The following is a 20505-nucleotide window of genomic DNA, read 5'->3' as shown; positions in this document are numbered from 1 at the left end:
TTGTCTTTCCCTGAAAACACAGAGGATTAGTACCTGGCAAAGTCCTCTGTTGTATTTGGGGGCAAGGACTTGATCTCAGCTTCCCTAGGGGCAGTCACACTGAGCTGTGTGCATTTCAAGGATAAGGGGTTAGCTAGAGAATGAAAATAAATTATAACTGGATGGAGCTCACTTTCAGTCAGCAGAGGCCTCTGTGCAAACTAGCTATAGCTACACCCTAACTGACTTCTCTGGCTCCAGTTTGCCCGGCCAGCATAACCTAATGATTTGTACTCATCACTTTTCTCCCAGGCTCAAAAGTCTGTCATAGCTCTAGATAGGGCTCATATACAGAATAAAGTTGTGGAATGTGTGTGTGCTGGAGCTGACCTGTTGCCATTTAGCTCAAAAGTATTCATTTAAAGATGAGGAAATGAAGGCAAAGGGCATTGACATCATTGTTCAAGAGTCCAGACTTATTAGTTCCCAAACTTACTACCTAGTGAGGTAGTCAAAGCCCTCTGTCATTTAGGCTCGTCCTACTCTTAGAGAATATCATCTACACTCTCTTCAGGAATAAACCAAGATAAATCACTATTTCGCACATATACTCTGAACTTCTCCCTCTACCTTAAATACCCTCTTTCCCACCATCCTTATCTCTTGTTCAATCACATCTATTTTTAAATTTTCATGTTATTATTTATTCATACTTTGGATTGCTTAATAAGTCTAGACCCAGCAGTGGGTATGGGGAAATTATACCTATTCTTCATCTACATCCCCAAAGCAATCTTGAGTATGCCCACAGACATTGATTTTTATGTCATGATGATAAGAGTCGTGGACTCCCTGTGTAGTGCTTTGACTGGGGGTGGCTTTTGTGTCATATGTTTATCTCTTACTGAGTTATGCTTTAAGAAATAGTCTTTGGAAAATCACTATTTACTCTAGGGCCTTTGTGAGGACATCGATCCCCTGTGTAAAATTTATTCAAAATATTCCTTGGAAAATGAGATGCTATGAAGAATCTTACCACAAGGAATGTCTGTACTTTTACTTTGAGTAGTAAACATTTTGTGAATTATTACGTTTTCCTTTTGGCTTCTGATGCCGGGAAGTTCGGGGTCAAATTATAACTTAATATTAATAACCCTGTGATACCCTAGAATTTGCATGTTTGCATTTCTACTGAATACCTTGCCTTCATCTTCCATGCCACTTTCCCTGATGATTCTTATTTAAATTTTGTTTTTCCTTGCAAGGTTACATAAAGTACCTAAAATCTTTTATGAAGGAAGTGAAGGTGTAAGGTGTTATAGATATACATATTTTTTCCTGCCCTGTTAGGTTGTGAGTTTCTTGATTTTTTTTGAAGAATTTCAATAAATTAGGGTCTATTTTACTCATCCTTTTATCTAGGCCCTAGAAAAATGCCCAGGCCAAAATAGGTGCTTAATAAAGTTTTGCTTAACTAAATTGCTAAAAGTAGACTCACAATTCCCTAGGTGGGCAAAGTTGAGCTCATACACTTTCACTTTGTCCTTTTATAAGAAGGCCAAGGAAAGGTAGAGTGTTGCAGTGAAAAGAACTCAAACTCTGCCTGTTACCAATGGTACAAACTTGAATGAGTTAGGTAGCTCAGCTGATCCTCTTCTTTTTACTTTAATCAAAAAATGGAGATAGGGATACCTTACTAGATTGCTATGAAGATTGATAACCCCTGTAAATCTCTCAACACATTTTCTGGCTCATAATAGCAATCAGCACGTGTTAGGCCCCCACTTCTCTCCCTCTCATTTCATTAGAAATAACACTTGGAAAAGGATAAGTGGATGACTCTATGACCACAAGTAAGTCAATTAATAGTGGTGTCATCTGTAAAATAAATGTGACTATTGACCTCATTCAGAAGGATATGAAAATTAATTGATGGTAATGCACATTGGGAATTTTTGCTGAAAAGTGCGTAAGAATGGCTCAGTATTATTACATTTTATTTCATCATTAATATTATTTATGAATATTTGGCCGTGTCTTGTCCTGGTGCATTTTATGTCTGTGGTCTTAATTGCATTTATTTCATTTTAATACCAACTTGTATCTTAATAAAAATGTAGATGAAGTTCAAAAACATAGTTTCCATCTTTTACGCAAATCTATTTTTACAAGGTAGATGGTTTTACCTGTTTCAATATGCTACCCAGGAAACAGACATCAAGATAGATAGAAATAATTTTTATTAATTTTATTCAGATCAAGCTTAAGCACTTTCTAAGGTATTTAACTTTTATATCCTGCTTTTCTCACTCATATTTTATGTTTATTTGCTGTTTTTTAATGAAATTCTTCGTTATGAGATGTTTGGCCCATTTCAGACGATAAACGTGAATGTTTGAAACATTTCTACTGGAAAAGATAATTAACTAAATGAAACACCTGTTACTATTTTAATCTCAGGAAACGCTCACTGCCTTCAGTCTCAAATGGGCCTGTGTTACAGAGTCCAAGGGTGGCTCTTCTAAAGGTCAGGACACCTGAGTCCTAGTTGGGCCACCTCCTAGCTGTATGGCCCTGAGGAAGTCACTGTCCTGCCCCAAGCCTCACCGGTCAGCTGTTAAACAGGAGGGAGTCAGCCTCACAGATCTTTAAATTCTCTTCCCATCATAGCACCCAGCCCTCTGAGAGAGAACCACGTAGGCAACTGCTGGGGTCCAACCCCAGCAGGTCCAGGGGTCCCCAAAGGTGTGGACGGAGTCAGCGAAGAAGGAATGACACAGAGGCAGTGTTCAGTTCATCAGCAGCCTAGCCAGGATCTCCAGCCAAGTTCTGTTCAGGATCTCCAGCGAAGTTCTGGTTAGGATCTCCAGCCAGGTTCTGTGGCCATGTTCCCTCGCTAGGTTCTCCAGCCAGGTTCTGTCCAGGTTCTCCAGCCAGGTTCAGTCACCAGGTTCTAGTCAGGTTCTCTTGCCAATTTCTGTAGTCAGGTTCAGTCCAGGATCTTTTGCCATGTTCTCTCCAGCGAAGTTGTTCTGTCTCTAGGTTCTGTGTAGGTTCTGTCTTCTAAGTTCTGTCTTGTTACATCTGTATTTATACCAGTTGATTCCAATCCTATCAATCTCTATTACAAAGGTTAGGGCGTTTCTTATCTCCATTCCAGGGAGTAAAGATTATGTAGCTTAAGCATGATTGTTCGTAGTTAAAGTGATTAATTACCCACCTGGCACTTAGTTAAGAGGTTTTATTCCCTCCCTAACTTCAGGGGAAAATCCCTACCTGGGGAAACAACCTTTCTCAGAGACCTTGGTTAAAACACATAGTGCCAAGAAGGTGAGCAAACATATTAAGAACAGTATGCCATATATGCCAGGTCCCTTGAAACAGCAAGCATGGACCGGCTCCCGGCAGGCAACTGGCCCTACATTTAGGTCTGTAGAGAAGTAGAGAGATTGCTCCTAATACAGAATATTATCTTCTGAATCCATATTACTTTTTACCTTTCTGTTCAAAAATTTAAAATATCTTTCTTTTGAGAGGCAGATCACTTATTAGCTGGCATATATGAGAAACTCAAGAAGTGTCTCAATTCAAGGTCCATGTGCTGAGCAGGACATGTCAACTGGGTCAAGGTTTTCTATGAAACCTCATTTCTGGGGAAACGGGAAGGATACATTTCTTACTTCAACTCTGAGTAGACAGGGATTTAATTATTTATTTATTATTTATTTTTAGGTTCAGTGGTAATGGTTATAGATAGACACAGATTAATACTTTATCTATAGCCTGTGTGTGTGTGTGTGTGTGTGTGTGTATAAAATTTACTTCTGGGTGATATCAATACCAGGAATTCAATTTCGACCATCTGAAACTGTCGGTATCTCTGTAAACTACAGAAGCTACTTAATGACAAAATGCGTTTTTCAGCGGCTGTAATGTAATGCTAATACAGAACCAGAAATTTACTCAGCTCTGGTCCACATGAAGCAAAAGACAAAGGGCACCAAATTTCCGCTTTGGAAAATTTCATTAATGACAAAGATGGCTAGACAGTTCACAGCCGCTCATCTTGATTGTTATTGCTCGTTATCAGTTTCTCCCTGATTTTACAAAATAAATTTATTTGCACAATAATCTAATCACACACTTTATTTTGAATATATAGATGTACATAGATCACCCTGCAGACCACATGTGTTTGGCGGTATATTTCCTACACCACGTATACCTCTTATTGATGCCCCCTTTTCTTTTGGGAAGGTGAAAAAGGAAACTTTATCGATAAAGCTTTTTTTAAATCAATTTTTCCCTTCAAATCTAGGAACCCATTTATGCTGGAGTTTGGGCATTTATTTATTTTTTATTAGTTATTCGTGTTGGGTTTGATGTGATTTTAATCAGGTCTCTAAGATTCAGAAGAGAATTGACTGACCTCAGGGAAAGAAGTGTGTAAAGAATCGACATGCTTACCTGGTGGTTTATTTGTTATAGAGTCCTTAGATTCACTTCACTCAGGATATTTTGTATAAATGAATCCAAATACATAGGGCTCTTTAAGGCAGTGATATTCAAAATGCTAGTCAACAATGAGATAAGGAGCTTGTCCAGAATCAGAGCATTGCTTCCTGTATTAAGAAAGTCTTGGCCCTAGAAAAAGTCACCTTAATGCCATGCACTCAGCCAAAAACTCCCACAGAGCCTCACCTCTGATCTGCAGAAGAAATGGCGGCCCAGTGTTTCTACAGATTAGGCAAGTGACTGAACCATTCTCTGTGCCCTGCACCCTGAGAATGATGACACTGGTGGGGTGGAGAAGGAATGTGTCAGCCAGGAGCTCAGTGTGAGAGAGGAGGAACCAAGATGTCAGCAGTGAGGGGCAGAGGTGGTATAGGCTGCTGGCTCCCTAAGATAGATGCTTTAGGATAGCTAGATGCTTTAGAAAATTTTGTCTTTAGCCATAGCTCTATAAACTTCTTTCCAGCAGGAGAGAGAGAGAGAGAAAGAGAGAGAGAGAGAGAGAGAGAGAGAGAGAGAGAGAGAGAGAGAGAGAGAGTAATGGCCAGAAATCACACACAAGGGCCTGAAGTACCTGCAGGTAAGGGGTGGGGATGGCTTGCATTTGAGAAAGCTGTAGGGGAAAGGCATGGATGTCCTCAGGGCATGGCCAAAGTTTCAGTTGAATGAAGGAGGTAGAGGAAAATTTAAGAAGAGCTCATGGATGATAGCTAGCAATCCCAGAAGGCTCCAAGAAAGGTCTGTGAGGGAGGTGAAGGGGTGAGCATTGACTCAGCCTGGGACATTTATGAGCAAAGCTGGGATGAGAGGTTGATTAAGAAGTGATCCCCTGAGAGGGTACCAAGGACTTCCATGCTTATTTCAGGAAACAGGAAGGAGGCAGGTGGGGCTAAGTACTGATGCTCTTCGGAGGAGAATGGGACGAAATACTTAGCTCGGTTAGTTGTTCTCCGTGCTGCTGACATCTCAGAGAATTCTTTATTGCTTTCGTACTCAATAGGATTGTCAATTGACTGAGATAATATGATTATGCAGTGTTTGCCTGCTGTTTATTATGATTCAGCACATTTTTCAACAAATATTTTACAGCACCAACCGTATGCAAAGCACTGTGACACACTGTCAGGAATGCAGATACAAACACAAATGGTTACCTGTGCCCCTGGGCTACAGATTTTACAAAAGAGATTAACTCTGCTTCAGGAGAATACATTGGCAAAAGGCCACCATCCATGTAATCTATTATTTTCCAAGACAACGAAGGAAATTAATACAAACTAGCCATTTCTTAAAGAAAAGAGGCATTTACTGCTTTCAAGGTCAACATGGGAAAACTGGTTTCATCAATTTTAGTTTTGGAGATGATGAAATTTGGTCTTTTGACATAGCTCTATAAACTTATTTCCTACCAACTTTTTCTCCTCCTTCGAAAAGTTTTAAAAAAAGAAAATGCAAATTAAATGGGATAAAAAAGTTAAATACTTGTTTTGATCTGGTTAGAGTGTAAAGTAAATCAAGTGGCTATTTAATTCCCAGTGAACATGTGACAACCATGGAGTTAAATATTAGATTTAAATAGGGCAGCTAATTCTCTGCAAGAATTACATTTATCTCTTTATATGGGCACTCTACCTAATGAACACATTTCTCTCCTCTTCAATCCGGGAGTTGCTACCAGAGCATGAGATATTAATATACATTCCTAGACTCATTAATATTGTTGCTCATAAAAGACCTTTAGATTTTTATCACCCTGAGTTCCCAGAGGCCTGTGGAAACCATCATTGCTTCAAACCACATGAGTTACCAGGGGAAAAATCCTATTAAAGTAAAACCTTAATCACCACTTGCATTTTATATCAAGTTGTATCTAAAAAGAAACTGTATAGCATCTTCATCAGCATAGAATGGATAAACAAATGGCAGTACAGTCCTCCCACTGAGTATTATAAAGCAGTAAAAGCAATGTAATCACTACTACACACACTGTAACTCAATAAAATTTAATCTGAAAGACATTGTTGAATGAATGATGCAAGATATGGAAGAATACATATAGTATGATTCCATTTATGTAGGTTCAAAACCAGGCAAAGCCAAACAATATCTTGTTAAGGATATATCATTAGTAGCCAACCTAGGAAGGAAATGATTGACGCAAATTCCTTTCCCCACTAGACATGTGACTGACAAATAGATGCAAAGCATATCTGGCTTGTAATAAAGAGGCCTGCCGTTAAGGTGCATTTCTTTCGCATTTCTCCCCTTTCCTAGTCAGTAAACTCCATTAATGACCTTCTGCAGCCAACAGGCAAGTCCCTACTTCACTTCTATCAAGGACAATAAGTGAGCTCTGGAGAGCAAGCCAATTGTGAGGGTGGACATTGGGCTTCTCCTCTGCTTTGTTTTGTGCAGAGAAGAGCCCGGACATGAGCCCTGAGACTCCCCACCCTCTGCCTCCCCTCTGTGTGCTTTGATTCTAATTTCAGTTCTCTTTGTTTTACAGTTGTTCAGCACATCAAGCGGCATAACATTGTTCTGAAAAGGGAGCTAGGTGAAGGGGCCTTTGGAAAAGTGTTCCTAGCTGAATGCTATAACCTCTGTCCTGAGCATGACAAGATCTTGGTGGCTGTGAAGGTAAGAGAACACTCCAGAATGTCTTATTATCCACGGTCTCAGTAATGTGTTGAAAGTGTTACTTTTTTACTTTAGTGGCCAATTCAGGAGCATGTCTGTTATGAAGGATGTGTTCAAACTCTTTTAACTAAGTGGACAGTGGGAAGGATATTTGGGGCATATCCAAGTGTCCTATTCTTTCTAGGGGCACCTCAAAAGGCTCTGAGCTATTCTTTCAAGTCAATTTTAACTAAATTTCAGACAGAAACCAACCAGCTAAGGCTTGAAGACTCAGCCTGTCTCCCCTGATTGCTTGGTGCTTGTGTCCAGCTCAGCTGCACCTGTTCTCACGTTGAGGTTCCGAAAGGGAGACTATGAATTCACTCCCTCTCTCAGCCTCTGTTCCACTGACATCTTCTGTTATACCTTGTCCCTCCCAACTGTCTCCAAGGCCCCAGGATTGTATGTAGTATATGTGTGATTTTATTCTGGGGTGAGTGGCATTTCTTGTGGATTCTGCCACCATAGAAGACACAAGGTTTTACTAAAATAAAGAAGCCCTAAAGTCCTTTATCATAGCCATTTTCTCAGAAACTCAGAAAGGAGACCTGGTCTTCAATAAAATAAACATTATTGAAGGGATAAAATTTACGCTGAGCTCTCTAAAACACAAGAAGTAATAAAAATAACACAAAAGACTCTGTAAATCTTTACATATGCATTGTCAAAACAAAAAAAACAACAACACCATGGTATTGAATAACATTTGTAAAACATTTAAAAGAGGCATCTATTTATAAAATCAATTAAGTGGCAAATAAATATGGACATGGCTAATGTACTAAAATGCAATTCTTTAGCTTAATATAAGATGATTGAATTTTGGCTTTTTGTTTCTTTGCTTCTGCCAAACACAGAATATTTATACGAATAGCATTTGTTTACTAGTGAGCAGATCAATTTGATTTTTTCAAAGCAAATGTGTATTTCATTACTGTTTTACTTAGCATTAAAATAATTCAGCATATACATAATGGGTAACTGAGGAGAGAGAAAATTATTCTTGAACTTACCCATCCTGCAGACTAAACACAGTTTCTGTTAAAGTCCACTGAAATGCAAACTGTGGGTTTGCTTTTCTCACCATCAAAAGTAAGTAACCCCAGTGGCATCAGCACTCCTAGACTCTCAGGAAAGGCTCCTTACACTTGCACTTTGGGGTAAATAAAGGTCAGACCTTTCTAAGGATGGGAAATACAATAGCCATCCAGTAAACATTACCTCACTAAGAAAGGCACATGGGGTTGGTGAGACAGTAGAAAAGAGAGGGGAGGAGTGAGGAGGAGAAAGCTGAGGTCAAATGGGTCAAGGTGTAAAGTAAGAATCCTGCAGTGACTTTGGGATGTTTAATCCCTGTTGCTGCGATTGCTTCCTCTTTTCTTCCATTTACTCAAAAAGTTTGTTATTTTTTAAGCACAAATTGTTCAGAACACTTGGCAGCATTAAATCTGCAGTCTTTGCTTTCTTCTCCTGCTATCTTTTTTTTTTCCTTTGGATAAATAAGACCAAAAGGTGCCTCTATTTTTATAGATTCATACACTGATCAAATGTTAGAACTGAAAGAAGCTTAGGGAACATCTAATTCTGACCCAGCCGTGTGTTATAGACAAGGGGACTGAAGACCGTGGATTTATGTTCTGGCCCATGGTTCCCACTGTTGTTTGGGGGCCACAAGGGGACTAGGTTGGGCCTTCAGACTCTGAATTCACTTTATGGGCTCATAAGGTGAGAGGCTTTGAAGGTGAAAAAAATCCAGGAGAGATTAGGGAATCTTAGGTGACAGTGGAGGGGTAGCTGAGAGACCTCAGCTAGTATAGAGACAGATACACAAAATTCCTTAGTATAGCCTTTCATCTTCATATCATTCCTTATTGCCTCTCAGTACTTCTTGCCAAGTCCTTAAGGATGGGATATTGCATAGCTAAATCCAGGGTACCCTAAACTCATATGATGCATTTCCTGCCGGGGTTCTTGTTCCAGCACCAATAAGGGTTCAGGAAATCTGGAGAAGGCTGTGCATAGATTAAATAGGAGTCCAGAGATGAAATATAATTTTGAAAGGCATTTGGGGGTCAGAGGAGTTTAGCTTAAAAGAAACTAAGATCTAAGTCTTAAGTTCTCTGGTCTAAGGTCTAAGGTCCCCTCATCTCAGGACCCCTTGCTTTTTATTAACACAACTTGTCCTGAGGTGAGGCAGAGATATACACTTCAAAGGGTATACACAAGCATTGTCAGAATGGGGGAATTAGCCTACGGCTGTTTATGTGTTTGGCCAATAGGAGGCAATAATATGTAGATTTAGATGACCTTTAGTTGTCTGGCAGCAAACAATCCATTTAATGTATCCTATTCAGGTTTGGGGAAATGCCCTTGCCACTTCAGATGATTCAGCCTTGCTGAACATGCTGGAATTGGTTTCCGGCAATTTCCTCCCAAGCACGTGCTGAGATAGGACATCAGGGCTTGGGCTAGTAATGACGAAAGAATAGCCAGTGACAGCAGTGTAGCCAGCTGTCCTGCCCATGGCATGCTTCTACCTGGCCTATCTCCCATCACCACTGTCAGGCTTCTCTATGGTTTAAATCCCCATGATAGCCCTAATTCTACCTGTGACCCAAACCCAGAATCTATGCCTCATACACTACCTGGCTTTGCCAAATAAGTGTTTACAAATTAATGACCTATGAAGAATGTTTGCTCTTTCATCAACACTGCTAAATAAAATAAAACAAAATGGATTTGCCCCTTTATCAAATCCTGCCTTATTCTCTTTGCTAGTCTTCTTGAAATGCAAATGAAACTATTATCTCAAGTAGAGTGTACAACATGCCTACAGCTTAAACATTTATTCCAAGGTTGCACACCTAAGAAGTCTCATCTCACTGACCTTGACTGTACATATTTGTTGAAATCAGAGGCTTTGCTGGAATGACTACAGGCTTCCAAGAGGATGCTTGTTTTAACTTCTAGAATCCAGAGGCTGCAGCCATCCAAGGAACAAGTCAGATCTTCCATAGACTCTAGGATGAACTGGATCAAAACAACACACGGACCTTTCCTGGAGCTGCCTCTCGCCAGCCTGACCTGCTCATTTTTAGGGTGGTGGGCCCATTGGACACCTCAAAGACGATCTAATGAGCCATGGTTCAGTCCTGGCCAAATAAAGGGATTTTTCTAAGGAATGAAACAAATTGGTCACAGCTTCCAGAGTCTGCACAGCCTGTCACCTCTGAGGAGTGGCTGCCAGGGCTGCTCTTCCTCCATTGGAGACACTCAGGGATGTTTGAAGCCTTTCTGCCTGTTGCCTAGCAACCCCTGCAGCATTGATTATGCATGCTAAGGAATAGCAGCTATTGTCCTTTTTCCTTCTCTAGAAGGAGCTGGCTGATTTGAAATGTAAGGATTTGCATTCAGACTGACAGATGTCAGGGTCCTAGAAATTCTGGTGTCCGCTTGCTCCAAATGACTTAAGAGCTTGAGGGGTCCCAGGAACCAGTGTAAGATGAAAGGAATCCTGAGGCATATGCAGGCCACTCAAGGGCACATGGAGGCTGAGCTTGCCTCTACCATTGCTTGTTCAGATTCAACTGGATTGCCCTTTTCTTGATATTTTTGGATGACCTTTGTGGGGTTTTTTTAGTGAAATGGATTTATCAGCCATTTATCCTTTTACACTGAATTATAATTGAAGAACCCATAGAGGATAAGAAGCAGAGAAACCAGTCTATGATCAAAATGAGTTACTTTGCCTTTAAATACCTCAATTGCCAAGAAAACGCTTCACTGTAGTTTCTCTACATTGAATGCATTAACTATGTTAGCTCTATCCAACCTCCATTTCAATAGCTACAATTCCTACAATGTTTTTTATATTATGAATGCATGCTGATTTTTTGTTTTTAAAATATAGCCATAAGTGTTGATGGATTGATGGCCTCTTCTCACCCTCCCCACTAACTCAGGTGTATTTCTAGAAACATCAAATGCTTAATATGAGAGAGACCTTAGAAATCATGCATATAACCCTAGTCTCCTGTTCAATAAATGAAAAAAACAAGAACCAGGGGTGTCAAGTGACTCCCTCGAGATATAAGTTAAAGTGAAAGAGAGGTGCTACATAGGAAGACTTAACAAGATGAGAAATGGAGAAATCTAAGTTCAGCAGGCACTTTCTTTAGGATCTAAATTAGCATTTTTGCTTTTTGCGTTTCTGAATATCTTCTTGTCAATGCAGGGAATAATGATGATAATCTTCACCAAGGGTTTTGGAAGAGTTGATGGGTAAACCCTCTGGCACATTACCACAAGACAGCCACAAGTACCATCTAGCTAGCTTGTTGCTGCCGTTCTATGTCCGGAGGGTCCAAACCAGCCCCTTGGTCTACATGACTTGCACTAATCCATCAGCTCTCAGTTCAAGGTGCTGCTCTAGGGGAGACTTCCCCTTGTCTATTCCCCCATTAAGGCCATACCTCCCTATTATATGCTATTAAGGCATCTATACTTGTCCTTTATAGCATTTGTCAAAGTTATTCATTATATATGTATTCATGGGTTCATTTAATCAATGGCATGAATGTCTGTCTCTTCCACTAGAGTGGTATATTCTTGAATGTTGGAACCATGTCTTTTAGCATATGGCCTAATTTGTAGTAACATGCAGTAAATGCTTGTTAAATAAATGAAGAGATGGATGGATGGATGGATGGATGGATGGATGGATGGACTACAGAAAAAGTAAAGAGTTGGCAGTTGACATTTCTAGGTAAGGAAATGATTTGATGAGCTATTGATAGTTATGGAGATTTATAACTGGGAGGAACAGTAAAGAGAATATGTATAGAATAATGTAATCTAATTAAGAATCATTTTAGAAAACATTGAATACAGATACATAGAACTGTTATTGATATTATTTAGCTTAATTACCTAATTGTGCCAATGAGAAAACAGGAACCTAGAGAAGATAAATAACCCACCCAAAGTCACACAGCTTGGACGAGGTCATTTAATGTCAGCCCTAGGACTAAAACTCAGGCCTCACTTTAGTGTCCATTGTGCACCACACTTTTATTTATTAAATTTTACATGTGCCCTGGTAAACCAAATTGAGAAAATCCAACATAATACCACTTGTCAAGTAATATAAAGAAAGGTGTTAGTTGTGCTCATTTGCGTGTAAGAGATACTTTTTTATGTTTTCCAAGTAAAAATGTAATTCAAGGGAATAAGTTGGAATAAGAAAAACTGGATCCTGGAGTGAGGGCTTTGGCTTCAACAAAACATCATAATCAGCTTTAATAAGAAGAGCAGTATAATGCTCATAGGAAACCAACTCAAGCTGGCTAAAGCAGAAAAGGGAATTTATTTCTCATGCTTCTGAAAAACCATGTTACTGGCATCTTAGCTCCCAGCATTACAAGATCCAGGGGATCAATTATCTAGCTATCTATCTTGGCTCTACTTTCCTCTATATTGACTGCATTCTCAGGCAGGTTCTTCTGAAACCACAGTAAACACTTGGCAGTAATGTCCCTGCTTAGATCCTGCCATCCTAGCAACCCCAACGAGAACTCTTCCTTCCCAACAATTATGCAAAAGTCCACGGGCTGACTCTTACTGGCTTGCCTTGAGTTGTGTCCCCTGGCCCTATGACCAAGGCAATAGAATATTCTGATTATCCAGGCCCAATACACATGCATATTCCTGGAAATGGAAGATTGGGTCAATGCTACCCAACACACATGACTGAATGTGGGGTACTGGTTTCCAAAAAGGATATTAGACATGCTATAGCCAAAAGTAAATAGGAACTGCAGGGCAGCTAGGCCTCATTGTGACTACAATAGATGGGATCCAAAAGTTCACTCAGGATTTGAGATAGCCCCATGACTGTCTCTTCTTTACTCTCACAGTAAGAGCCACCAGGGATCGTCCTCTAGGCTTCCCTGCTAATGTAGTGCAGCTGCCCCTTGCCTCTGCTGTTCTCTAACATATGACTGCTGCCTCCATGCCAATTGTTGCTCACATGGCCTCCACTACTCACATGCAGAGTCCTCAAGAAGGAAAATACTATGTGTGCAGTTGTTCCACTTAGTCTTTATTCCAGGCCATCTACCTGTGGCCTAACCATCCAAGGTGGTCCTATGGCACAGATGAGGCCACCTAAGGGAAAGAAGTAACTAGAGCCAGTTCTCTCAGAATATGCTTATGGGCAGAATAAGGGCTTCAAAAGGAAAGCTCATTCTCTCCAATTCTGGAATAGTGAAATTATTCTTAAATGGGAAAGTTCATCAAGTGTTCATCAATTCAAGTGCTCTACCAAGGCAAGTTCATTTCTAAGACAGGTGGCTATTTTCTTTTTGTCTTCCCTTTTTTGTGTGACAGTCATCATATCCATACTCACATCCCAGTTAATGGAAAGGCCCTCACCCATTCCTCCCATTCCTGTGCTTCCTCTCAACCTGTTTACATCAGCATGTGAAATCCTTGTTCCTGCAAAATGGAAACGAATGGTAACAAGATTAGTGCATTTAAAAGAACATTTGTCAGTGCTTCCCTAAAAAAATGTTTGTATACCTTATCAGGGCATAATGTTGAAGAAAATACTATCAATTCCATCTTTACATGTCTCTAGGAACAGAAGTTATAGAACTTGGAATAGTGGTCTGTTAAAAGACTTAATCATCTTTATGGTCCAGACATTGCTTAATTGATTCCTGTTGATCTTTGGTGTAAGTGCATTCTTCCTGGTGTGTGTGTGTGCATGCACATGCCTGATCACAGATACTGTAGGGTGGAGAACAATGTTTCCTTGTAAGAATCCGTACTGCACTTGAATCAGGTAGGCTTCAGTCATTAAGTCCTAGTAAGTTCAACTTTTAACCTTTGATGGGAGATCTGTTTTTTGTCTTGTTGACCCTCTTTTCTGGCTTATCTCCAATTTATCCCCATCTTTTCATTAATGCTAAAACCAAAACAGCGCATTTTACTCTAAGGAAGACTCATCTGGCACCAAAGGTAGCTGGAGGGTTCACTTCACCCCTCTGTATCTCTGGAACATGTGAACTGTGGTAGTTGTGCTGCTTTTTAATTGACTTGAACATGATAACCTAACTTGCAATTGAGTCACAGTCTACATCTCCACCAGCTCCTGCGCAGCTGGTGAAACAGACTCAGACAAATGTATGCTGGCATATTTGAAGCCTGTAAACCTCTTGCCATTTTCTACATTGGAGGCCAACTTCCTATTCACTCTTTTGAGTCAATATTTCTCTATGAGTTATATCCATACCTTTCAAAGCATGTATAACATGCACCTTGATATAATATGCACACATAAACCATGTTATCCCCCAAATTATTGAAAAGTATTTTAAAATATGTGAATTAGAGCTTGGCTTCATGTTTCTCACTGGATGGTCAACTTCTTAGATTCTGAACCATTAGAGTCAGCATGGCTATGATAATAAATGTAGCAGCAATCAACACTGTGGCTATGAACCTTGTATTTCAGGCTGTCACTGGTACGTAATTAAAGTCCTTGCAAAGGCCAGCTATATACGATGTGCACAGAGTGTAAGTTTTTAATACACAGTGAGCACAGTCTGAGTGTTTGTGATCACTCTTTTTTTTTTTTACAATCATTTAGTTCATTTTTACATTTGTAGGAATGTGGGGGAGTTACCCATTGCACTCTCTTTAGTTTCTAAGATTTTATTTTTATCAAGTTCTCCCTATTTCTGAATTTATTAAAATACTAGAGGCCAGCCCTAACCAGTTTGGCTCAGTGGATAGAGCATCGGCCTGTGGACTCAAGGGTCCCAGGTTCGATTCTGGGCATGTATCTTGGTTATGGGCATATCCCCAGTAGGGAGTGTGCAGGAGGCAGCTGATCCATGTTTCTCTCGCATCGATGTTTCTAACTCTCTATCCCTCTCTCTTCCTCTCTGTAAAAATTCAATAAAATATATTTAAAAAAAAAATACTAGAGGCCCGGTGCACAAAAATTTGTGCACTTGGGGGGAGGGGCCCTCAGCCCGGCCTGTGCCCTCTTGCAGTCTGGGACCCCTCAGGGGTTGACCACCTGCTGGCTTAGGCCTGTTCCTCGGGGGATTGGGCCTAAGCTGGCAATCCGACATCCCTCTGGCAGCCCTCAGGAGATGTCCACATGCCAGTGGGGAACAGACCTAAGCTGCAGTTGGACATCCTTAGAGCTGCTGAGGAGGCAGGAGAGGCTCCCACCACCACCACTGTACTGGCAGCCATCAGTCTGGCTTGTGACTGAGCAGAGCTCCTCCATGTGGGAGCTCACTGACCACCAGAGGGCAGCTCCTGCATTGAGCGTCTGCCTCTGGTGGTCAGTGTGTGTCATAGTGACCAGTCATTCCCAGTCTTTCTGCTGTTAGGGTCAGTTTGCATATTACCTTTTTACTATATAGGATAGAGGCCTAGTGCACAGGTGGAGGCCAGCTGGTTTGCCCTGAAGGGTGTCCTGGATCAGGGTGGGGGTCCCACTGGGGTGCCTGGCTAGTCTGGATGAGGGGCTGAGGGCTGTTTTCAGGCTGGCCAAGCTGGCGATGGAAGCTCCCAGCCTCTCCATTTTTTTCTTTTTTCTTTTTTTAATTCTGGGATTTATTTACCTTCTATAATTGAAACTTTGTTGCCGCTCCAGCTCCGAGGCCAGGGCCTGCTGAAAGCAGGTATCTGGGGTTTGTTTAGCTTCTATAATTGCAACTTTATTGCTTAGAGTGGAACTCAGAGACCGGCCACAGCAGGGAAGAAGCTTGGCTTCCTCCATCACTGGAGCAAGCAAGCCTCCTGCTTGCTTCAGCTGCATGGCTGCCAGCCACCATCTTGGTTGGGTTAATTTGCATATCCTGCTGATTAGCCAATGGGAAGCATAGCGGAGGTATGGTCAATTACCATGTTGCTCTATTATTAGATTAGATACTCTTCCAAGGTTCACTTTTATAAGAATCTGTAAGAAGCTTCCTCTACCTTTCTTTAAAGGAGACCCAAAAGTTAAAAGAATCATACAGTATTGTGACTATCACTCTAAATACTTAGCTTTGCTTGCCTCTAAGAATCTTATAAGAAGGGTATCTGCCTTAATTCTATTTCAGTCTATCATTGTTTCCCAACATTCCCAAGAAGCAGGTTGACTCATGAATAGCCTACTGAGGTGACTTTTATAGAATGATGCTATCCAATAAAAATATAATGTGAGCCACAAATGCAAGCCATATTTGTATGTATTTAAAAATTTTTTAATATGCACAATAAAATTGGAAAACAGGTAAAACTAATTTTATGAATATATTTTATTTAACCCAACATATCTAAATATTGTTACTTCAACACATTAATATAAAATATTAATGAGATATTTTATTGATACCAACTTTTCAAAATCCAGTGTGTATTTTAACTCACAGAACTTGTCAATTTGGACAGCCATATTTCAAATTATCACTAACCACATGTGGCTGTTGGTTTGCATTTTGGACAGTACAGCTCTAGACGATATCAGAAGCACTAGGTCTTGACCCAATGACCCTGACCCAGAAGAACTTAGGCATATTAACATTCCCATGCATCTCGGTTGCCTCATCTGGGAGTTCACTCATTGACATCTATGTTTTAGGCATGGTGGTAGGCATAGGCTTGGTGAGGTCTTACCATAATAATCTCTTTTAAAAAAAGTCTTTCTCCTTAACTCGTCTTATGATCTCTAAAAAGTGTTAGAGAAGAACATAAGATCATTAAAAAGAAAAGGACACCATCTCTGTTTTAACTTGTGTCTCCTAAACCACCTACATTTTGAAATGCATAATCGTTTTTCATGTCCTACAACATCCAGAAACACAATGATTTCAAATAAGCTCTCTCGCCTCTACTAGTTTCCTGCTAGCTTTATTATTTGGCTGAAGCATTTCAGATGAAAGTTAATCTTCCTTTCTTCTATTTTACTTCAGTAACTTCTCAGTTCTGTGTTGAAGTTAATTTCATACTACTCCCTTCTTCCAACTCTGAATCAATGTGTACTCCAGGCAGGAAACTCACTTTAGCTCTGGATGAGACCTCTCCCTTGAGACTGTCTTCAGAAAGGATGGCAGCTTTGGAGTTTCAGGAAATTCACGAGGAATAAAGAGAAATGAGGTTACAAGGCAGACACTAGAAGTAAGAAAACAGTAATGATCAATGATGAGGCAAACATGCCTGTCAAAATGAAACTTAAGTGGAGAGAATTATCAGGGAGGGAGGCTGCCACCTCCTGTCCATTTCCAAGGGACTCCAAGTACCAGCCAAGGCTCCCTTAATTGAGTAAAATGACAATCAGGCATGGCACTGAAACAGAGATGACTTTTATAAATAGGGCTGATAGCAGAATTTTTCCAACTTCTGATTGCTGTCTGGCTATGGTTCCACCTTAGAAAAATTCTTTCCTTAGAGTGCCAAATTCACAAGATGATTTTGCCCAACTCGGTGCCGCCATATTTTCTGAATCTCTTAAAATAGAATTGAATCATAATTTAGAGAAAGGATCCAGCATGCAAAAATGGATGGGCACATGGGATGAGGCCAAGTTTGTGAGATGCATTTGCCCCATGAATAGTGAAATCTTCTCTCTTAAATCTGAAAATGTTACTGAAGCACAGCTTTTGAAATTGAAGTAAGACTCTTCTCATAGTAGTTTGCTTTTGGGAAATGGAAATATTAGATGCTTGTTAACTCTGTCAATTTGGTGCCTCCACCCAAAAGGAAAATTCTGTCTACTCTCCCAGTCTACCCCTCTATCATGCTACATATCTCTCTCTCTCTCTCTCTCTCCTCTCTCTCTCTCTCTCTCTCTCTCTCTCTCTCTCTCACACACACACACACACACACACACACACACACACACACACTTCAGCATTTGAATCACCACTACATAGCTAAAACTTGAGAAGAAAGATTACATGTAGAGTTTGTTCATGTCCTGTGATAATGGTCTAAATGGGTTCAGTCACCTTCTCTATCTCACTGCTAAAGACACAAGGCCTTACAAGTAAGCTCTCTCAGTGACTCAGAGCAGTCTGAGAAAACATTGTTATCTTAGAAAACATTGCAGGGTTCAAGGGCTTTCAGAAGGGAAATGGTGGCAGGATCAGGAGCCCTGCTGCTCTATTGCCTTGGGCTGGTCACCACTGGGGAGAAAGCTTCAAATCCTGCCAAAGGAGTTAGTGAAAATGCTCAATTCTGTGAAGATGATAGCAGAAAAGACTTTGTAATCTTGCTGCTATCCCTGACATCCTACTGTTTCTATGTGGCTGATGTGAGGCACACCCTGCCTATTCATGGGTGCCCCAGGCATGGTAACTAGCATATTGCAAACTCATCCTGTGGTGATTCAATGATGAACCACCTGCAACAGACAGTCCTCAATAGCCAGTTTCCTGTGAGGGCTCAGCAAATCCTCTCATGGTCACACTCCCTTCCTAGAGTGGCCCCCATCGTATGACTGATTGATTATGAGTTATAATGGCTCAGCAGTATTGGCCCAACTCAGGAAAACTATGAACGGTCATCCTTTGGGGCCAGATAAGCTTTGTTGAGACTATATAATAGCTCAACTTCACCCTCTGCCCAATTTTTCCCACAGGTATTAATCCTAAGAGCATGCCTAGGAAATGTCTTATCTGCTGAATACTTGCCATGTGCCTGGCACTATGCCCAGTGCTGGCAATGCAGACATGGAAGGCACCATCCCTGGGCCAAGGAGTTCACCATCTATTCCAGAGAGAAGCAAGTAAACATGCACTTAGACTGTACTGTGGCCAGTGATATGACAGAAATTAAGTATGGGGCGTACCTATGAGGGTCATTCAACCTAGCCTGGGAGCAGATTATAACAGGGGTTGTAACAGCAATGAGAGGGTCAGGGAACACTTCTCAGAAAGGTGAGGTCTGAGCCCAGTCCTAGAGCACTGCCAGTTGTTAACCAGGTGTATTGGTTTCCTTTTGAAGCTGTAACAAATTATTACAAACTCAGGGGCTTAAAACAACACAAATTTTCTCTCATAATTCTAGTGGTCAGACACCGAAAGCCAGTTTTACTAAGCTAAAGACAAGATGTCAACAAGGCTGGATCCTTCTGTAAGTTATAGGATAGAATTTGTTTCCTTGCTTCTTCCAGCCTTTAGAGGCTGCCCACATTTTTTGGCTTGTAGCCTCTTCTTCCATCTTCAAAGCCAGCAGCACAGCATCTCTTCTTGATCTTCCTGCCCCTCCCTTGTAAATCCCCTTGTTTGGGATGACATTGGCCCACTCTGTAAAGTGACATATTCCCATGTTTCAGGGATTAAGATGTAGACACCTTCAGGGAGGGATTATGCAACCTCCTATACCAATGACATGCCCGAATCAACATTCCAGGCAGAGGGTTGAACATGTGCAAGGACAAGGAGGTATGGCCCAGTGTCACTGGGGCATCTCCAGGTAATTCATAAGGTGGAAGCATAAGTTTCAAGAGAGGCATGTCAGGAAGAGATCAAGCTGGACAGAGATGCAGGGTTGCCGGATCATTTAGGACATTGTATTTTAAGCTTGACTTACACTTAATTACATATGTGGCTTACCTCCCTATTTGCATATGAGCACCTGAGGTCAGGATTTGGGTCCCTGTCTTCTTGATGCCACCACAGGTCTGGCTCAGTGACTGGCACAGAGCAAGAACTCAGCACATGTGTGTGACATCAACAAATGCCAGCTTTGCCCTGCTATTAGACCATAGTGTCTGAGTAATCTGAGCCAAGAACAAAAGTCCCCAGAGCCTGGCTGGCATGATCCTGTGCAACTTCGTCTTGGCAGTGTGACTGGCCTGCTGGCAGGGGCGTTTCCTGAGCCAGCAGTGTGTGTGGCACCAGTGGGAGAAGGCTTTTTAGAGTGTCCGTGATAAAACCGGCAAAATGGTCACTGTGAAAGTTGGAAAGTGGGTCCATGAGAGCTTACTATGCTCTTCTCTCTACTGAATATTTCCATAATTAAGTTTTAAAAAGGCTACATGAGCAGAGGTGAGATGCACATAGCATCCTACAAAGGGCAACAGGCACCAAAATGGGAGTGAAGTCTGTAGTTGAGCCCAGACCAGGGTTAAAAGGGATGAAGGCTAAAGGCTCGTGTCCATAACTTAATGAGGTAACATCTGTGCTGGTGCTTCATCAACTGTCGAGTTCTGCAGATCCTTGAGGGGCTTTTCCTCAAAAGGTTAAGTTAACACAAACATTTGCTCAGAATTTAGGCCATTTTCCAATCTTTCATGGAATAAATGAGTTGAATTTCCTTCCCATCAGGAAG

The 20505-nt window shown here is 41.0% G+C and overlaps 1 protein-coding gene across 4 annotated transcripts in view; it reads left to right on the top strand.

Annotated features, from left to right (window-relative positions):
• NTRK2 (neurotrophic receptor tyrosine kinase 2) overlaps window positions 1-20505 on the top strand; it is a 325395-nt gene that overhangs the window by 234003 nt on the left and 70887 nt on the right. For all 4 annotated transcript variants that reach the window (XM_036330677.1, XM_036330678.1, XM_036330679.1 and 1 more), the window contains one exon: window positions 6998-7128. In XM_036330677.1, the coding sequence (XP_036186570.1) occupies window positions 6998-7128 (131 nt within the window). The remainder of the gene's footprint in view (window positions 1-6997; window positions 7129-20505) is intronic.

The sequence above is a fragment of the Myotis myotis genome, unplaced genomic scaffold (genome assembly GCF_014108235.1).
Source record: "Myotis myotis isolate mMyoMyo1 unplaced genomic scaffold, mMyoMyo1.p scaffold_m19_p_12, whole genome shotgun sequence".
Classification (NCBI taxonomy): domain Eukaryota; kingdom Metazoa; phylum Chordata; class Mammalia; order Chiroptera; family Vespertilionidae; genus Myotis; species Myotis myotis.
This window is presented reverse-complemented; position numbering and strand designations above follow the sequence as displayed.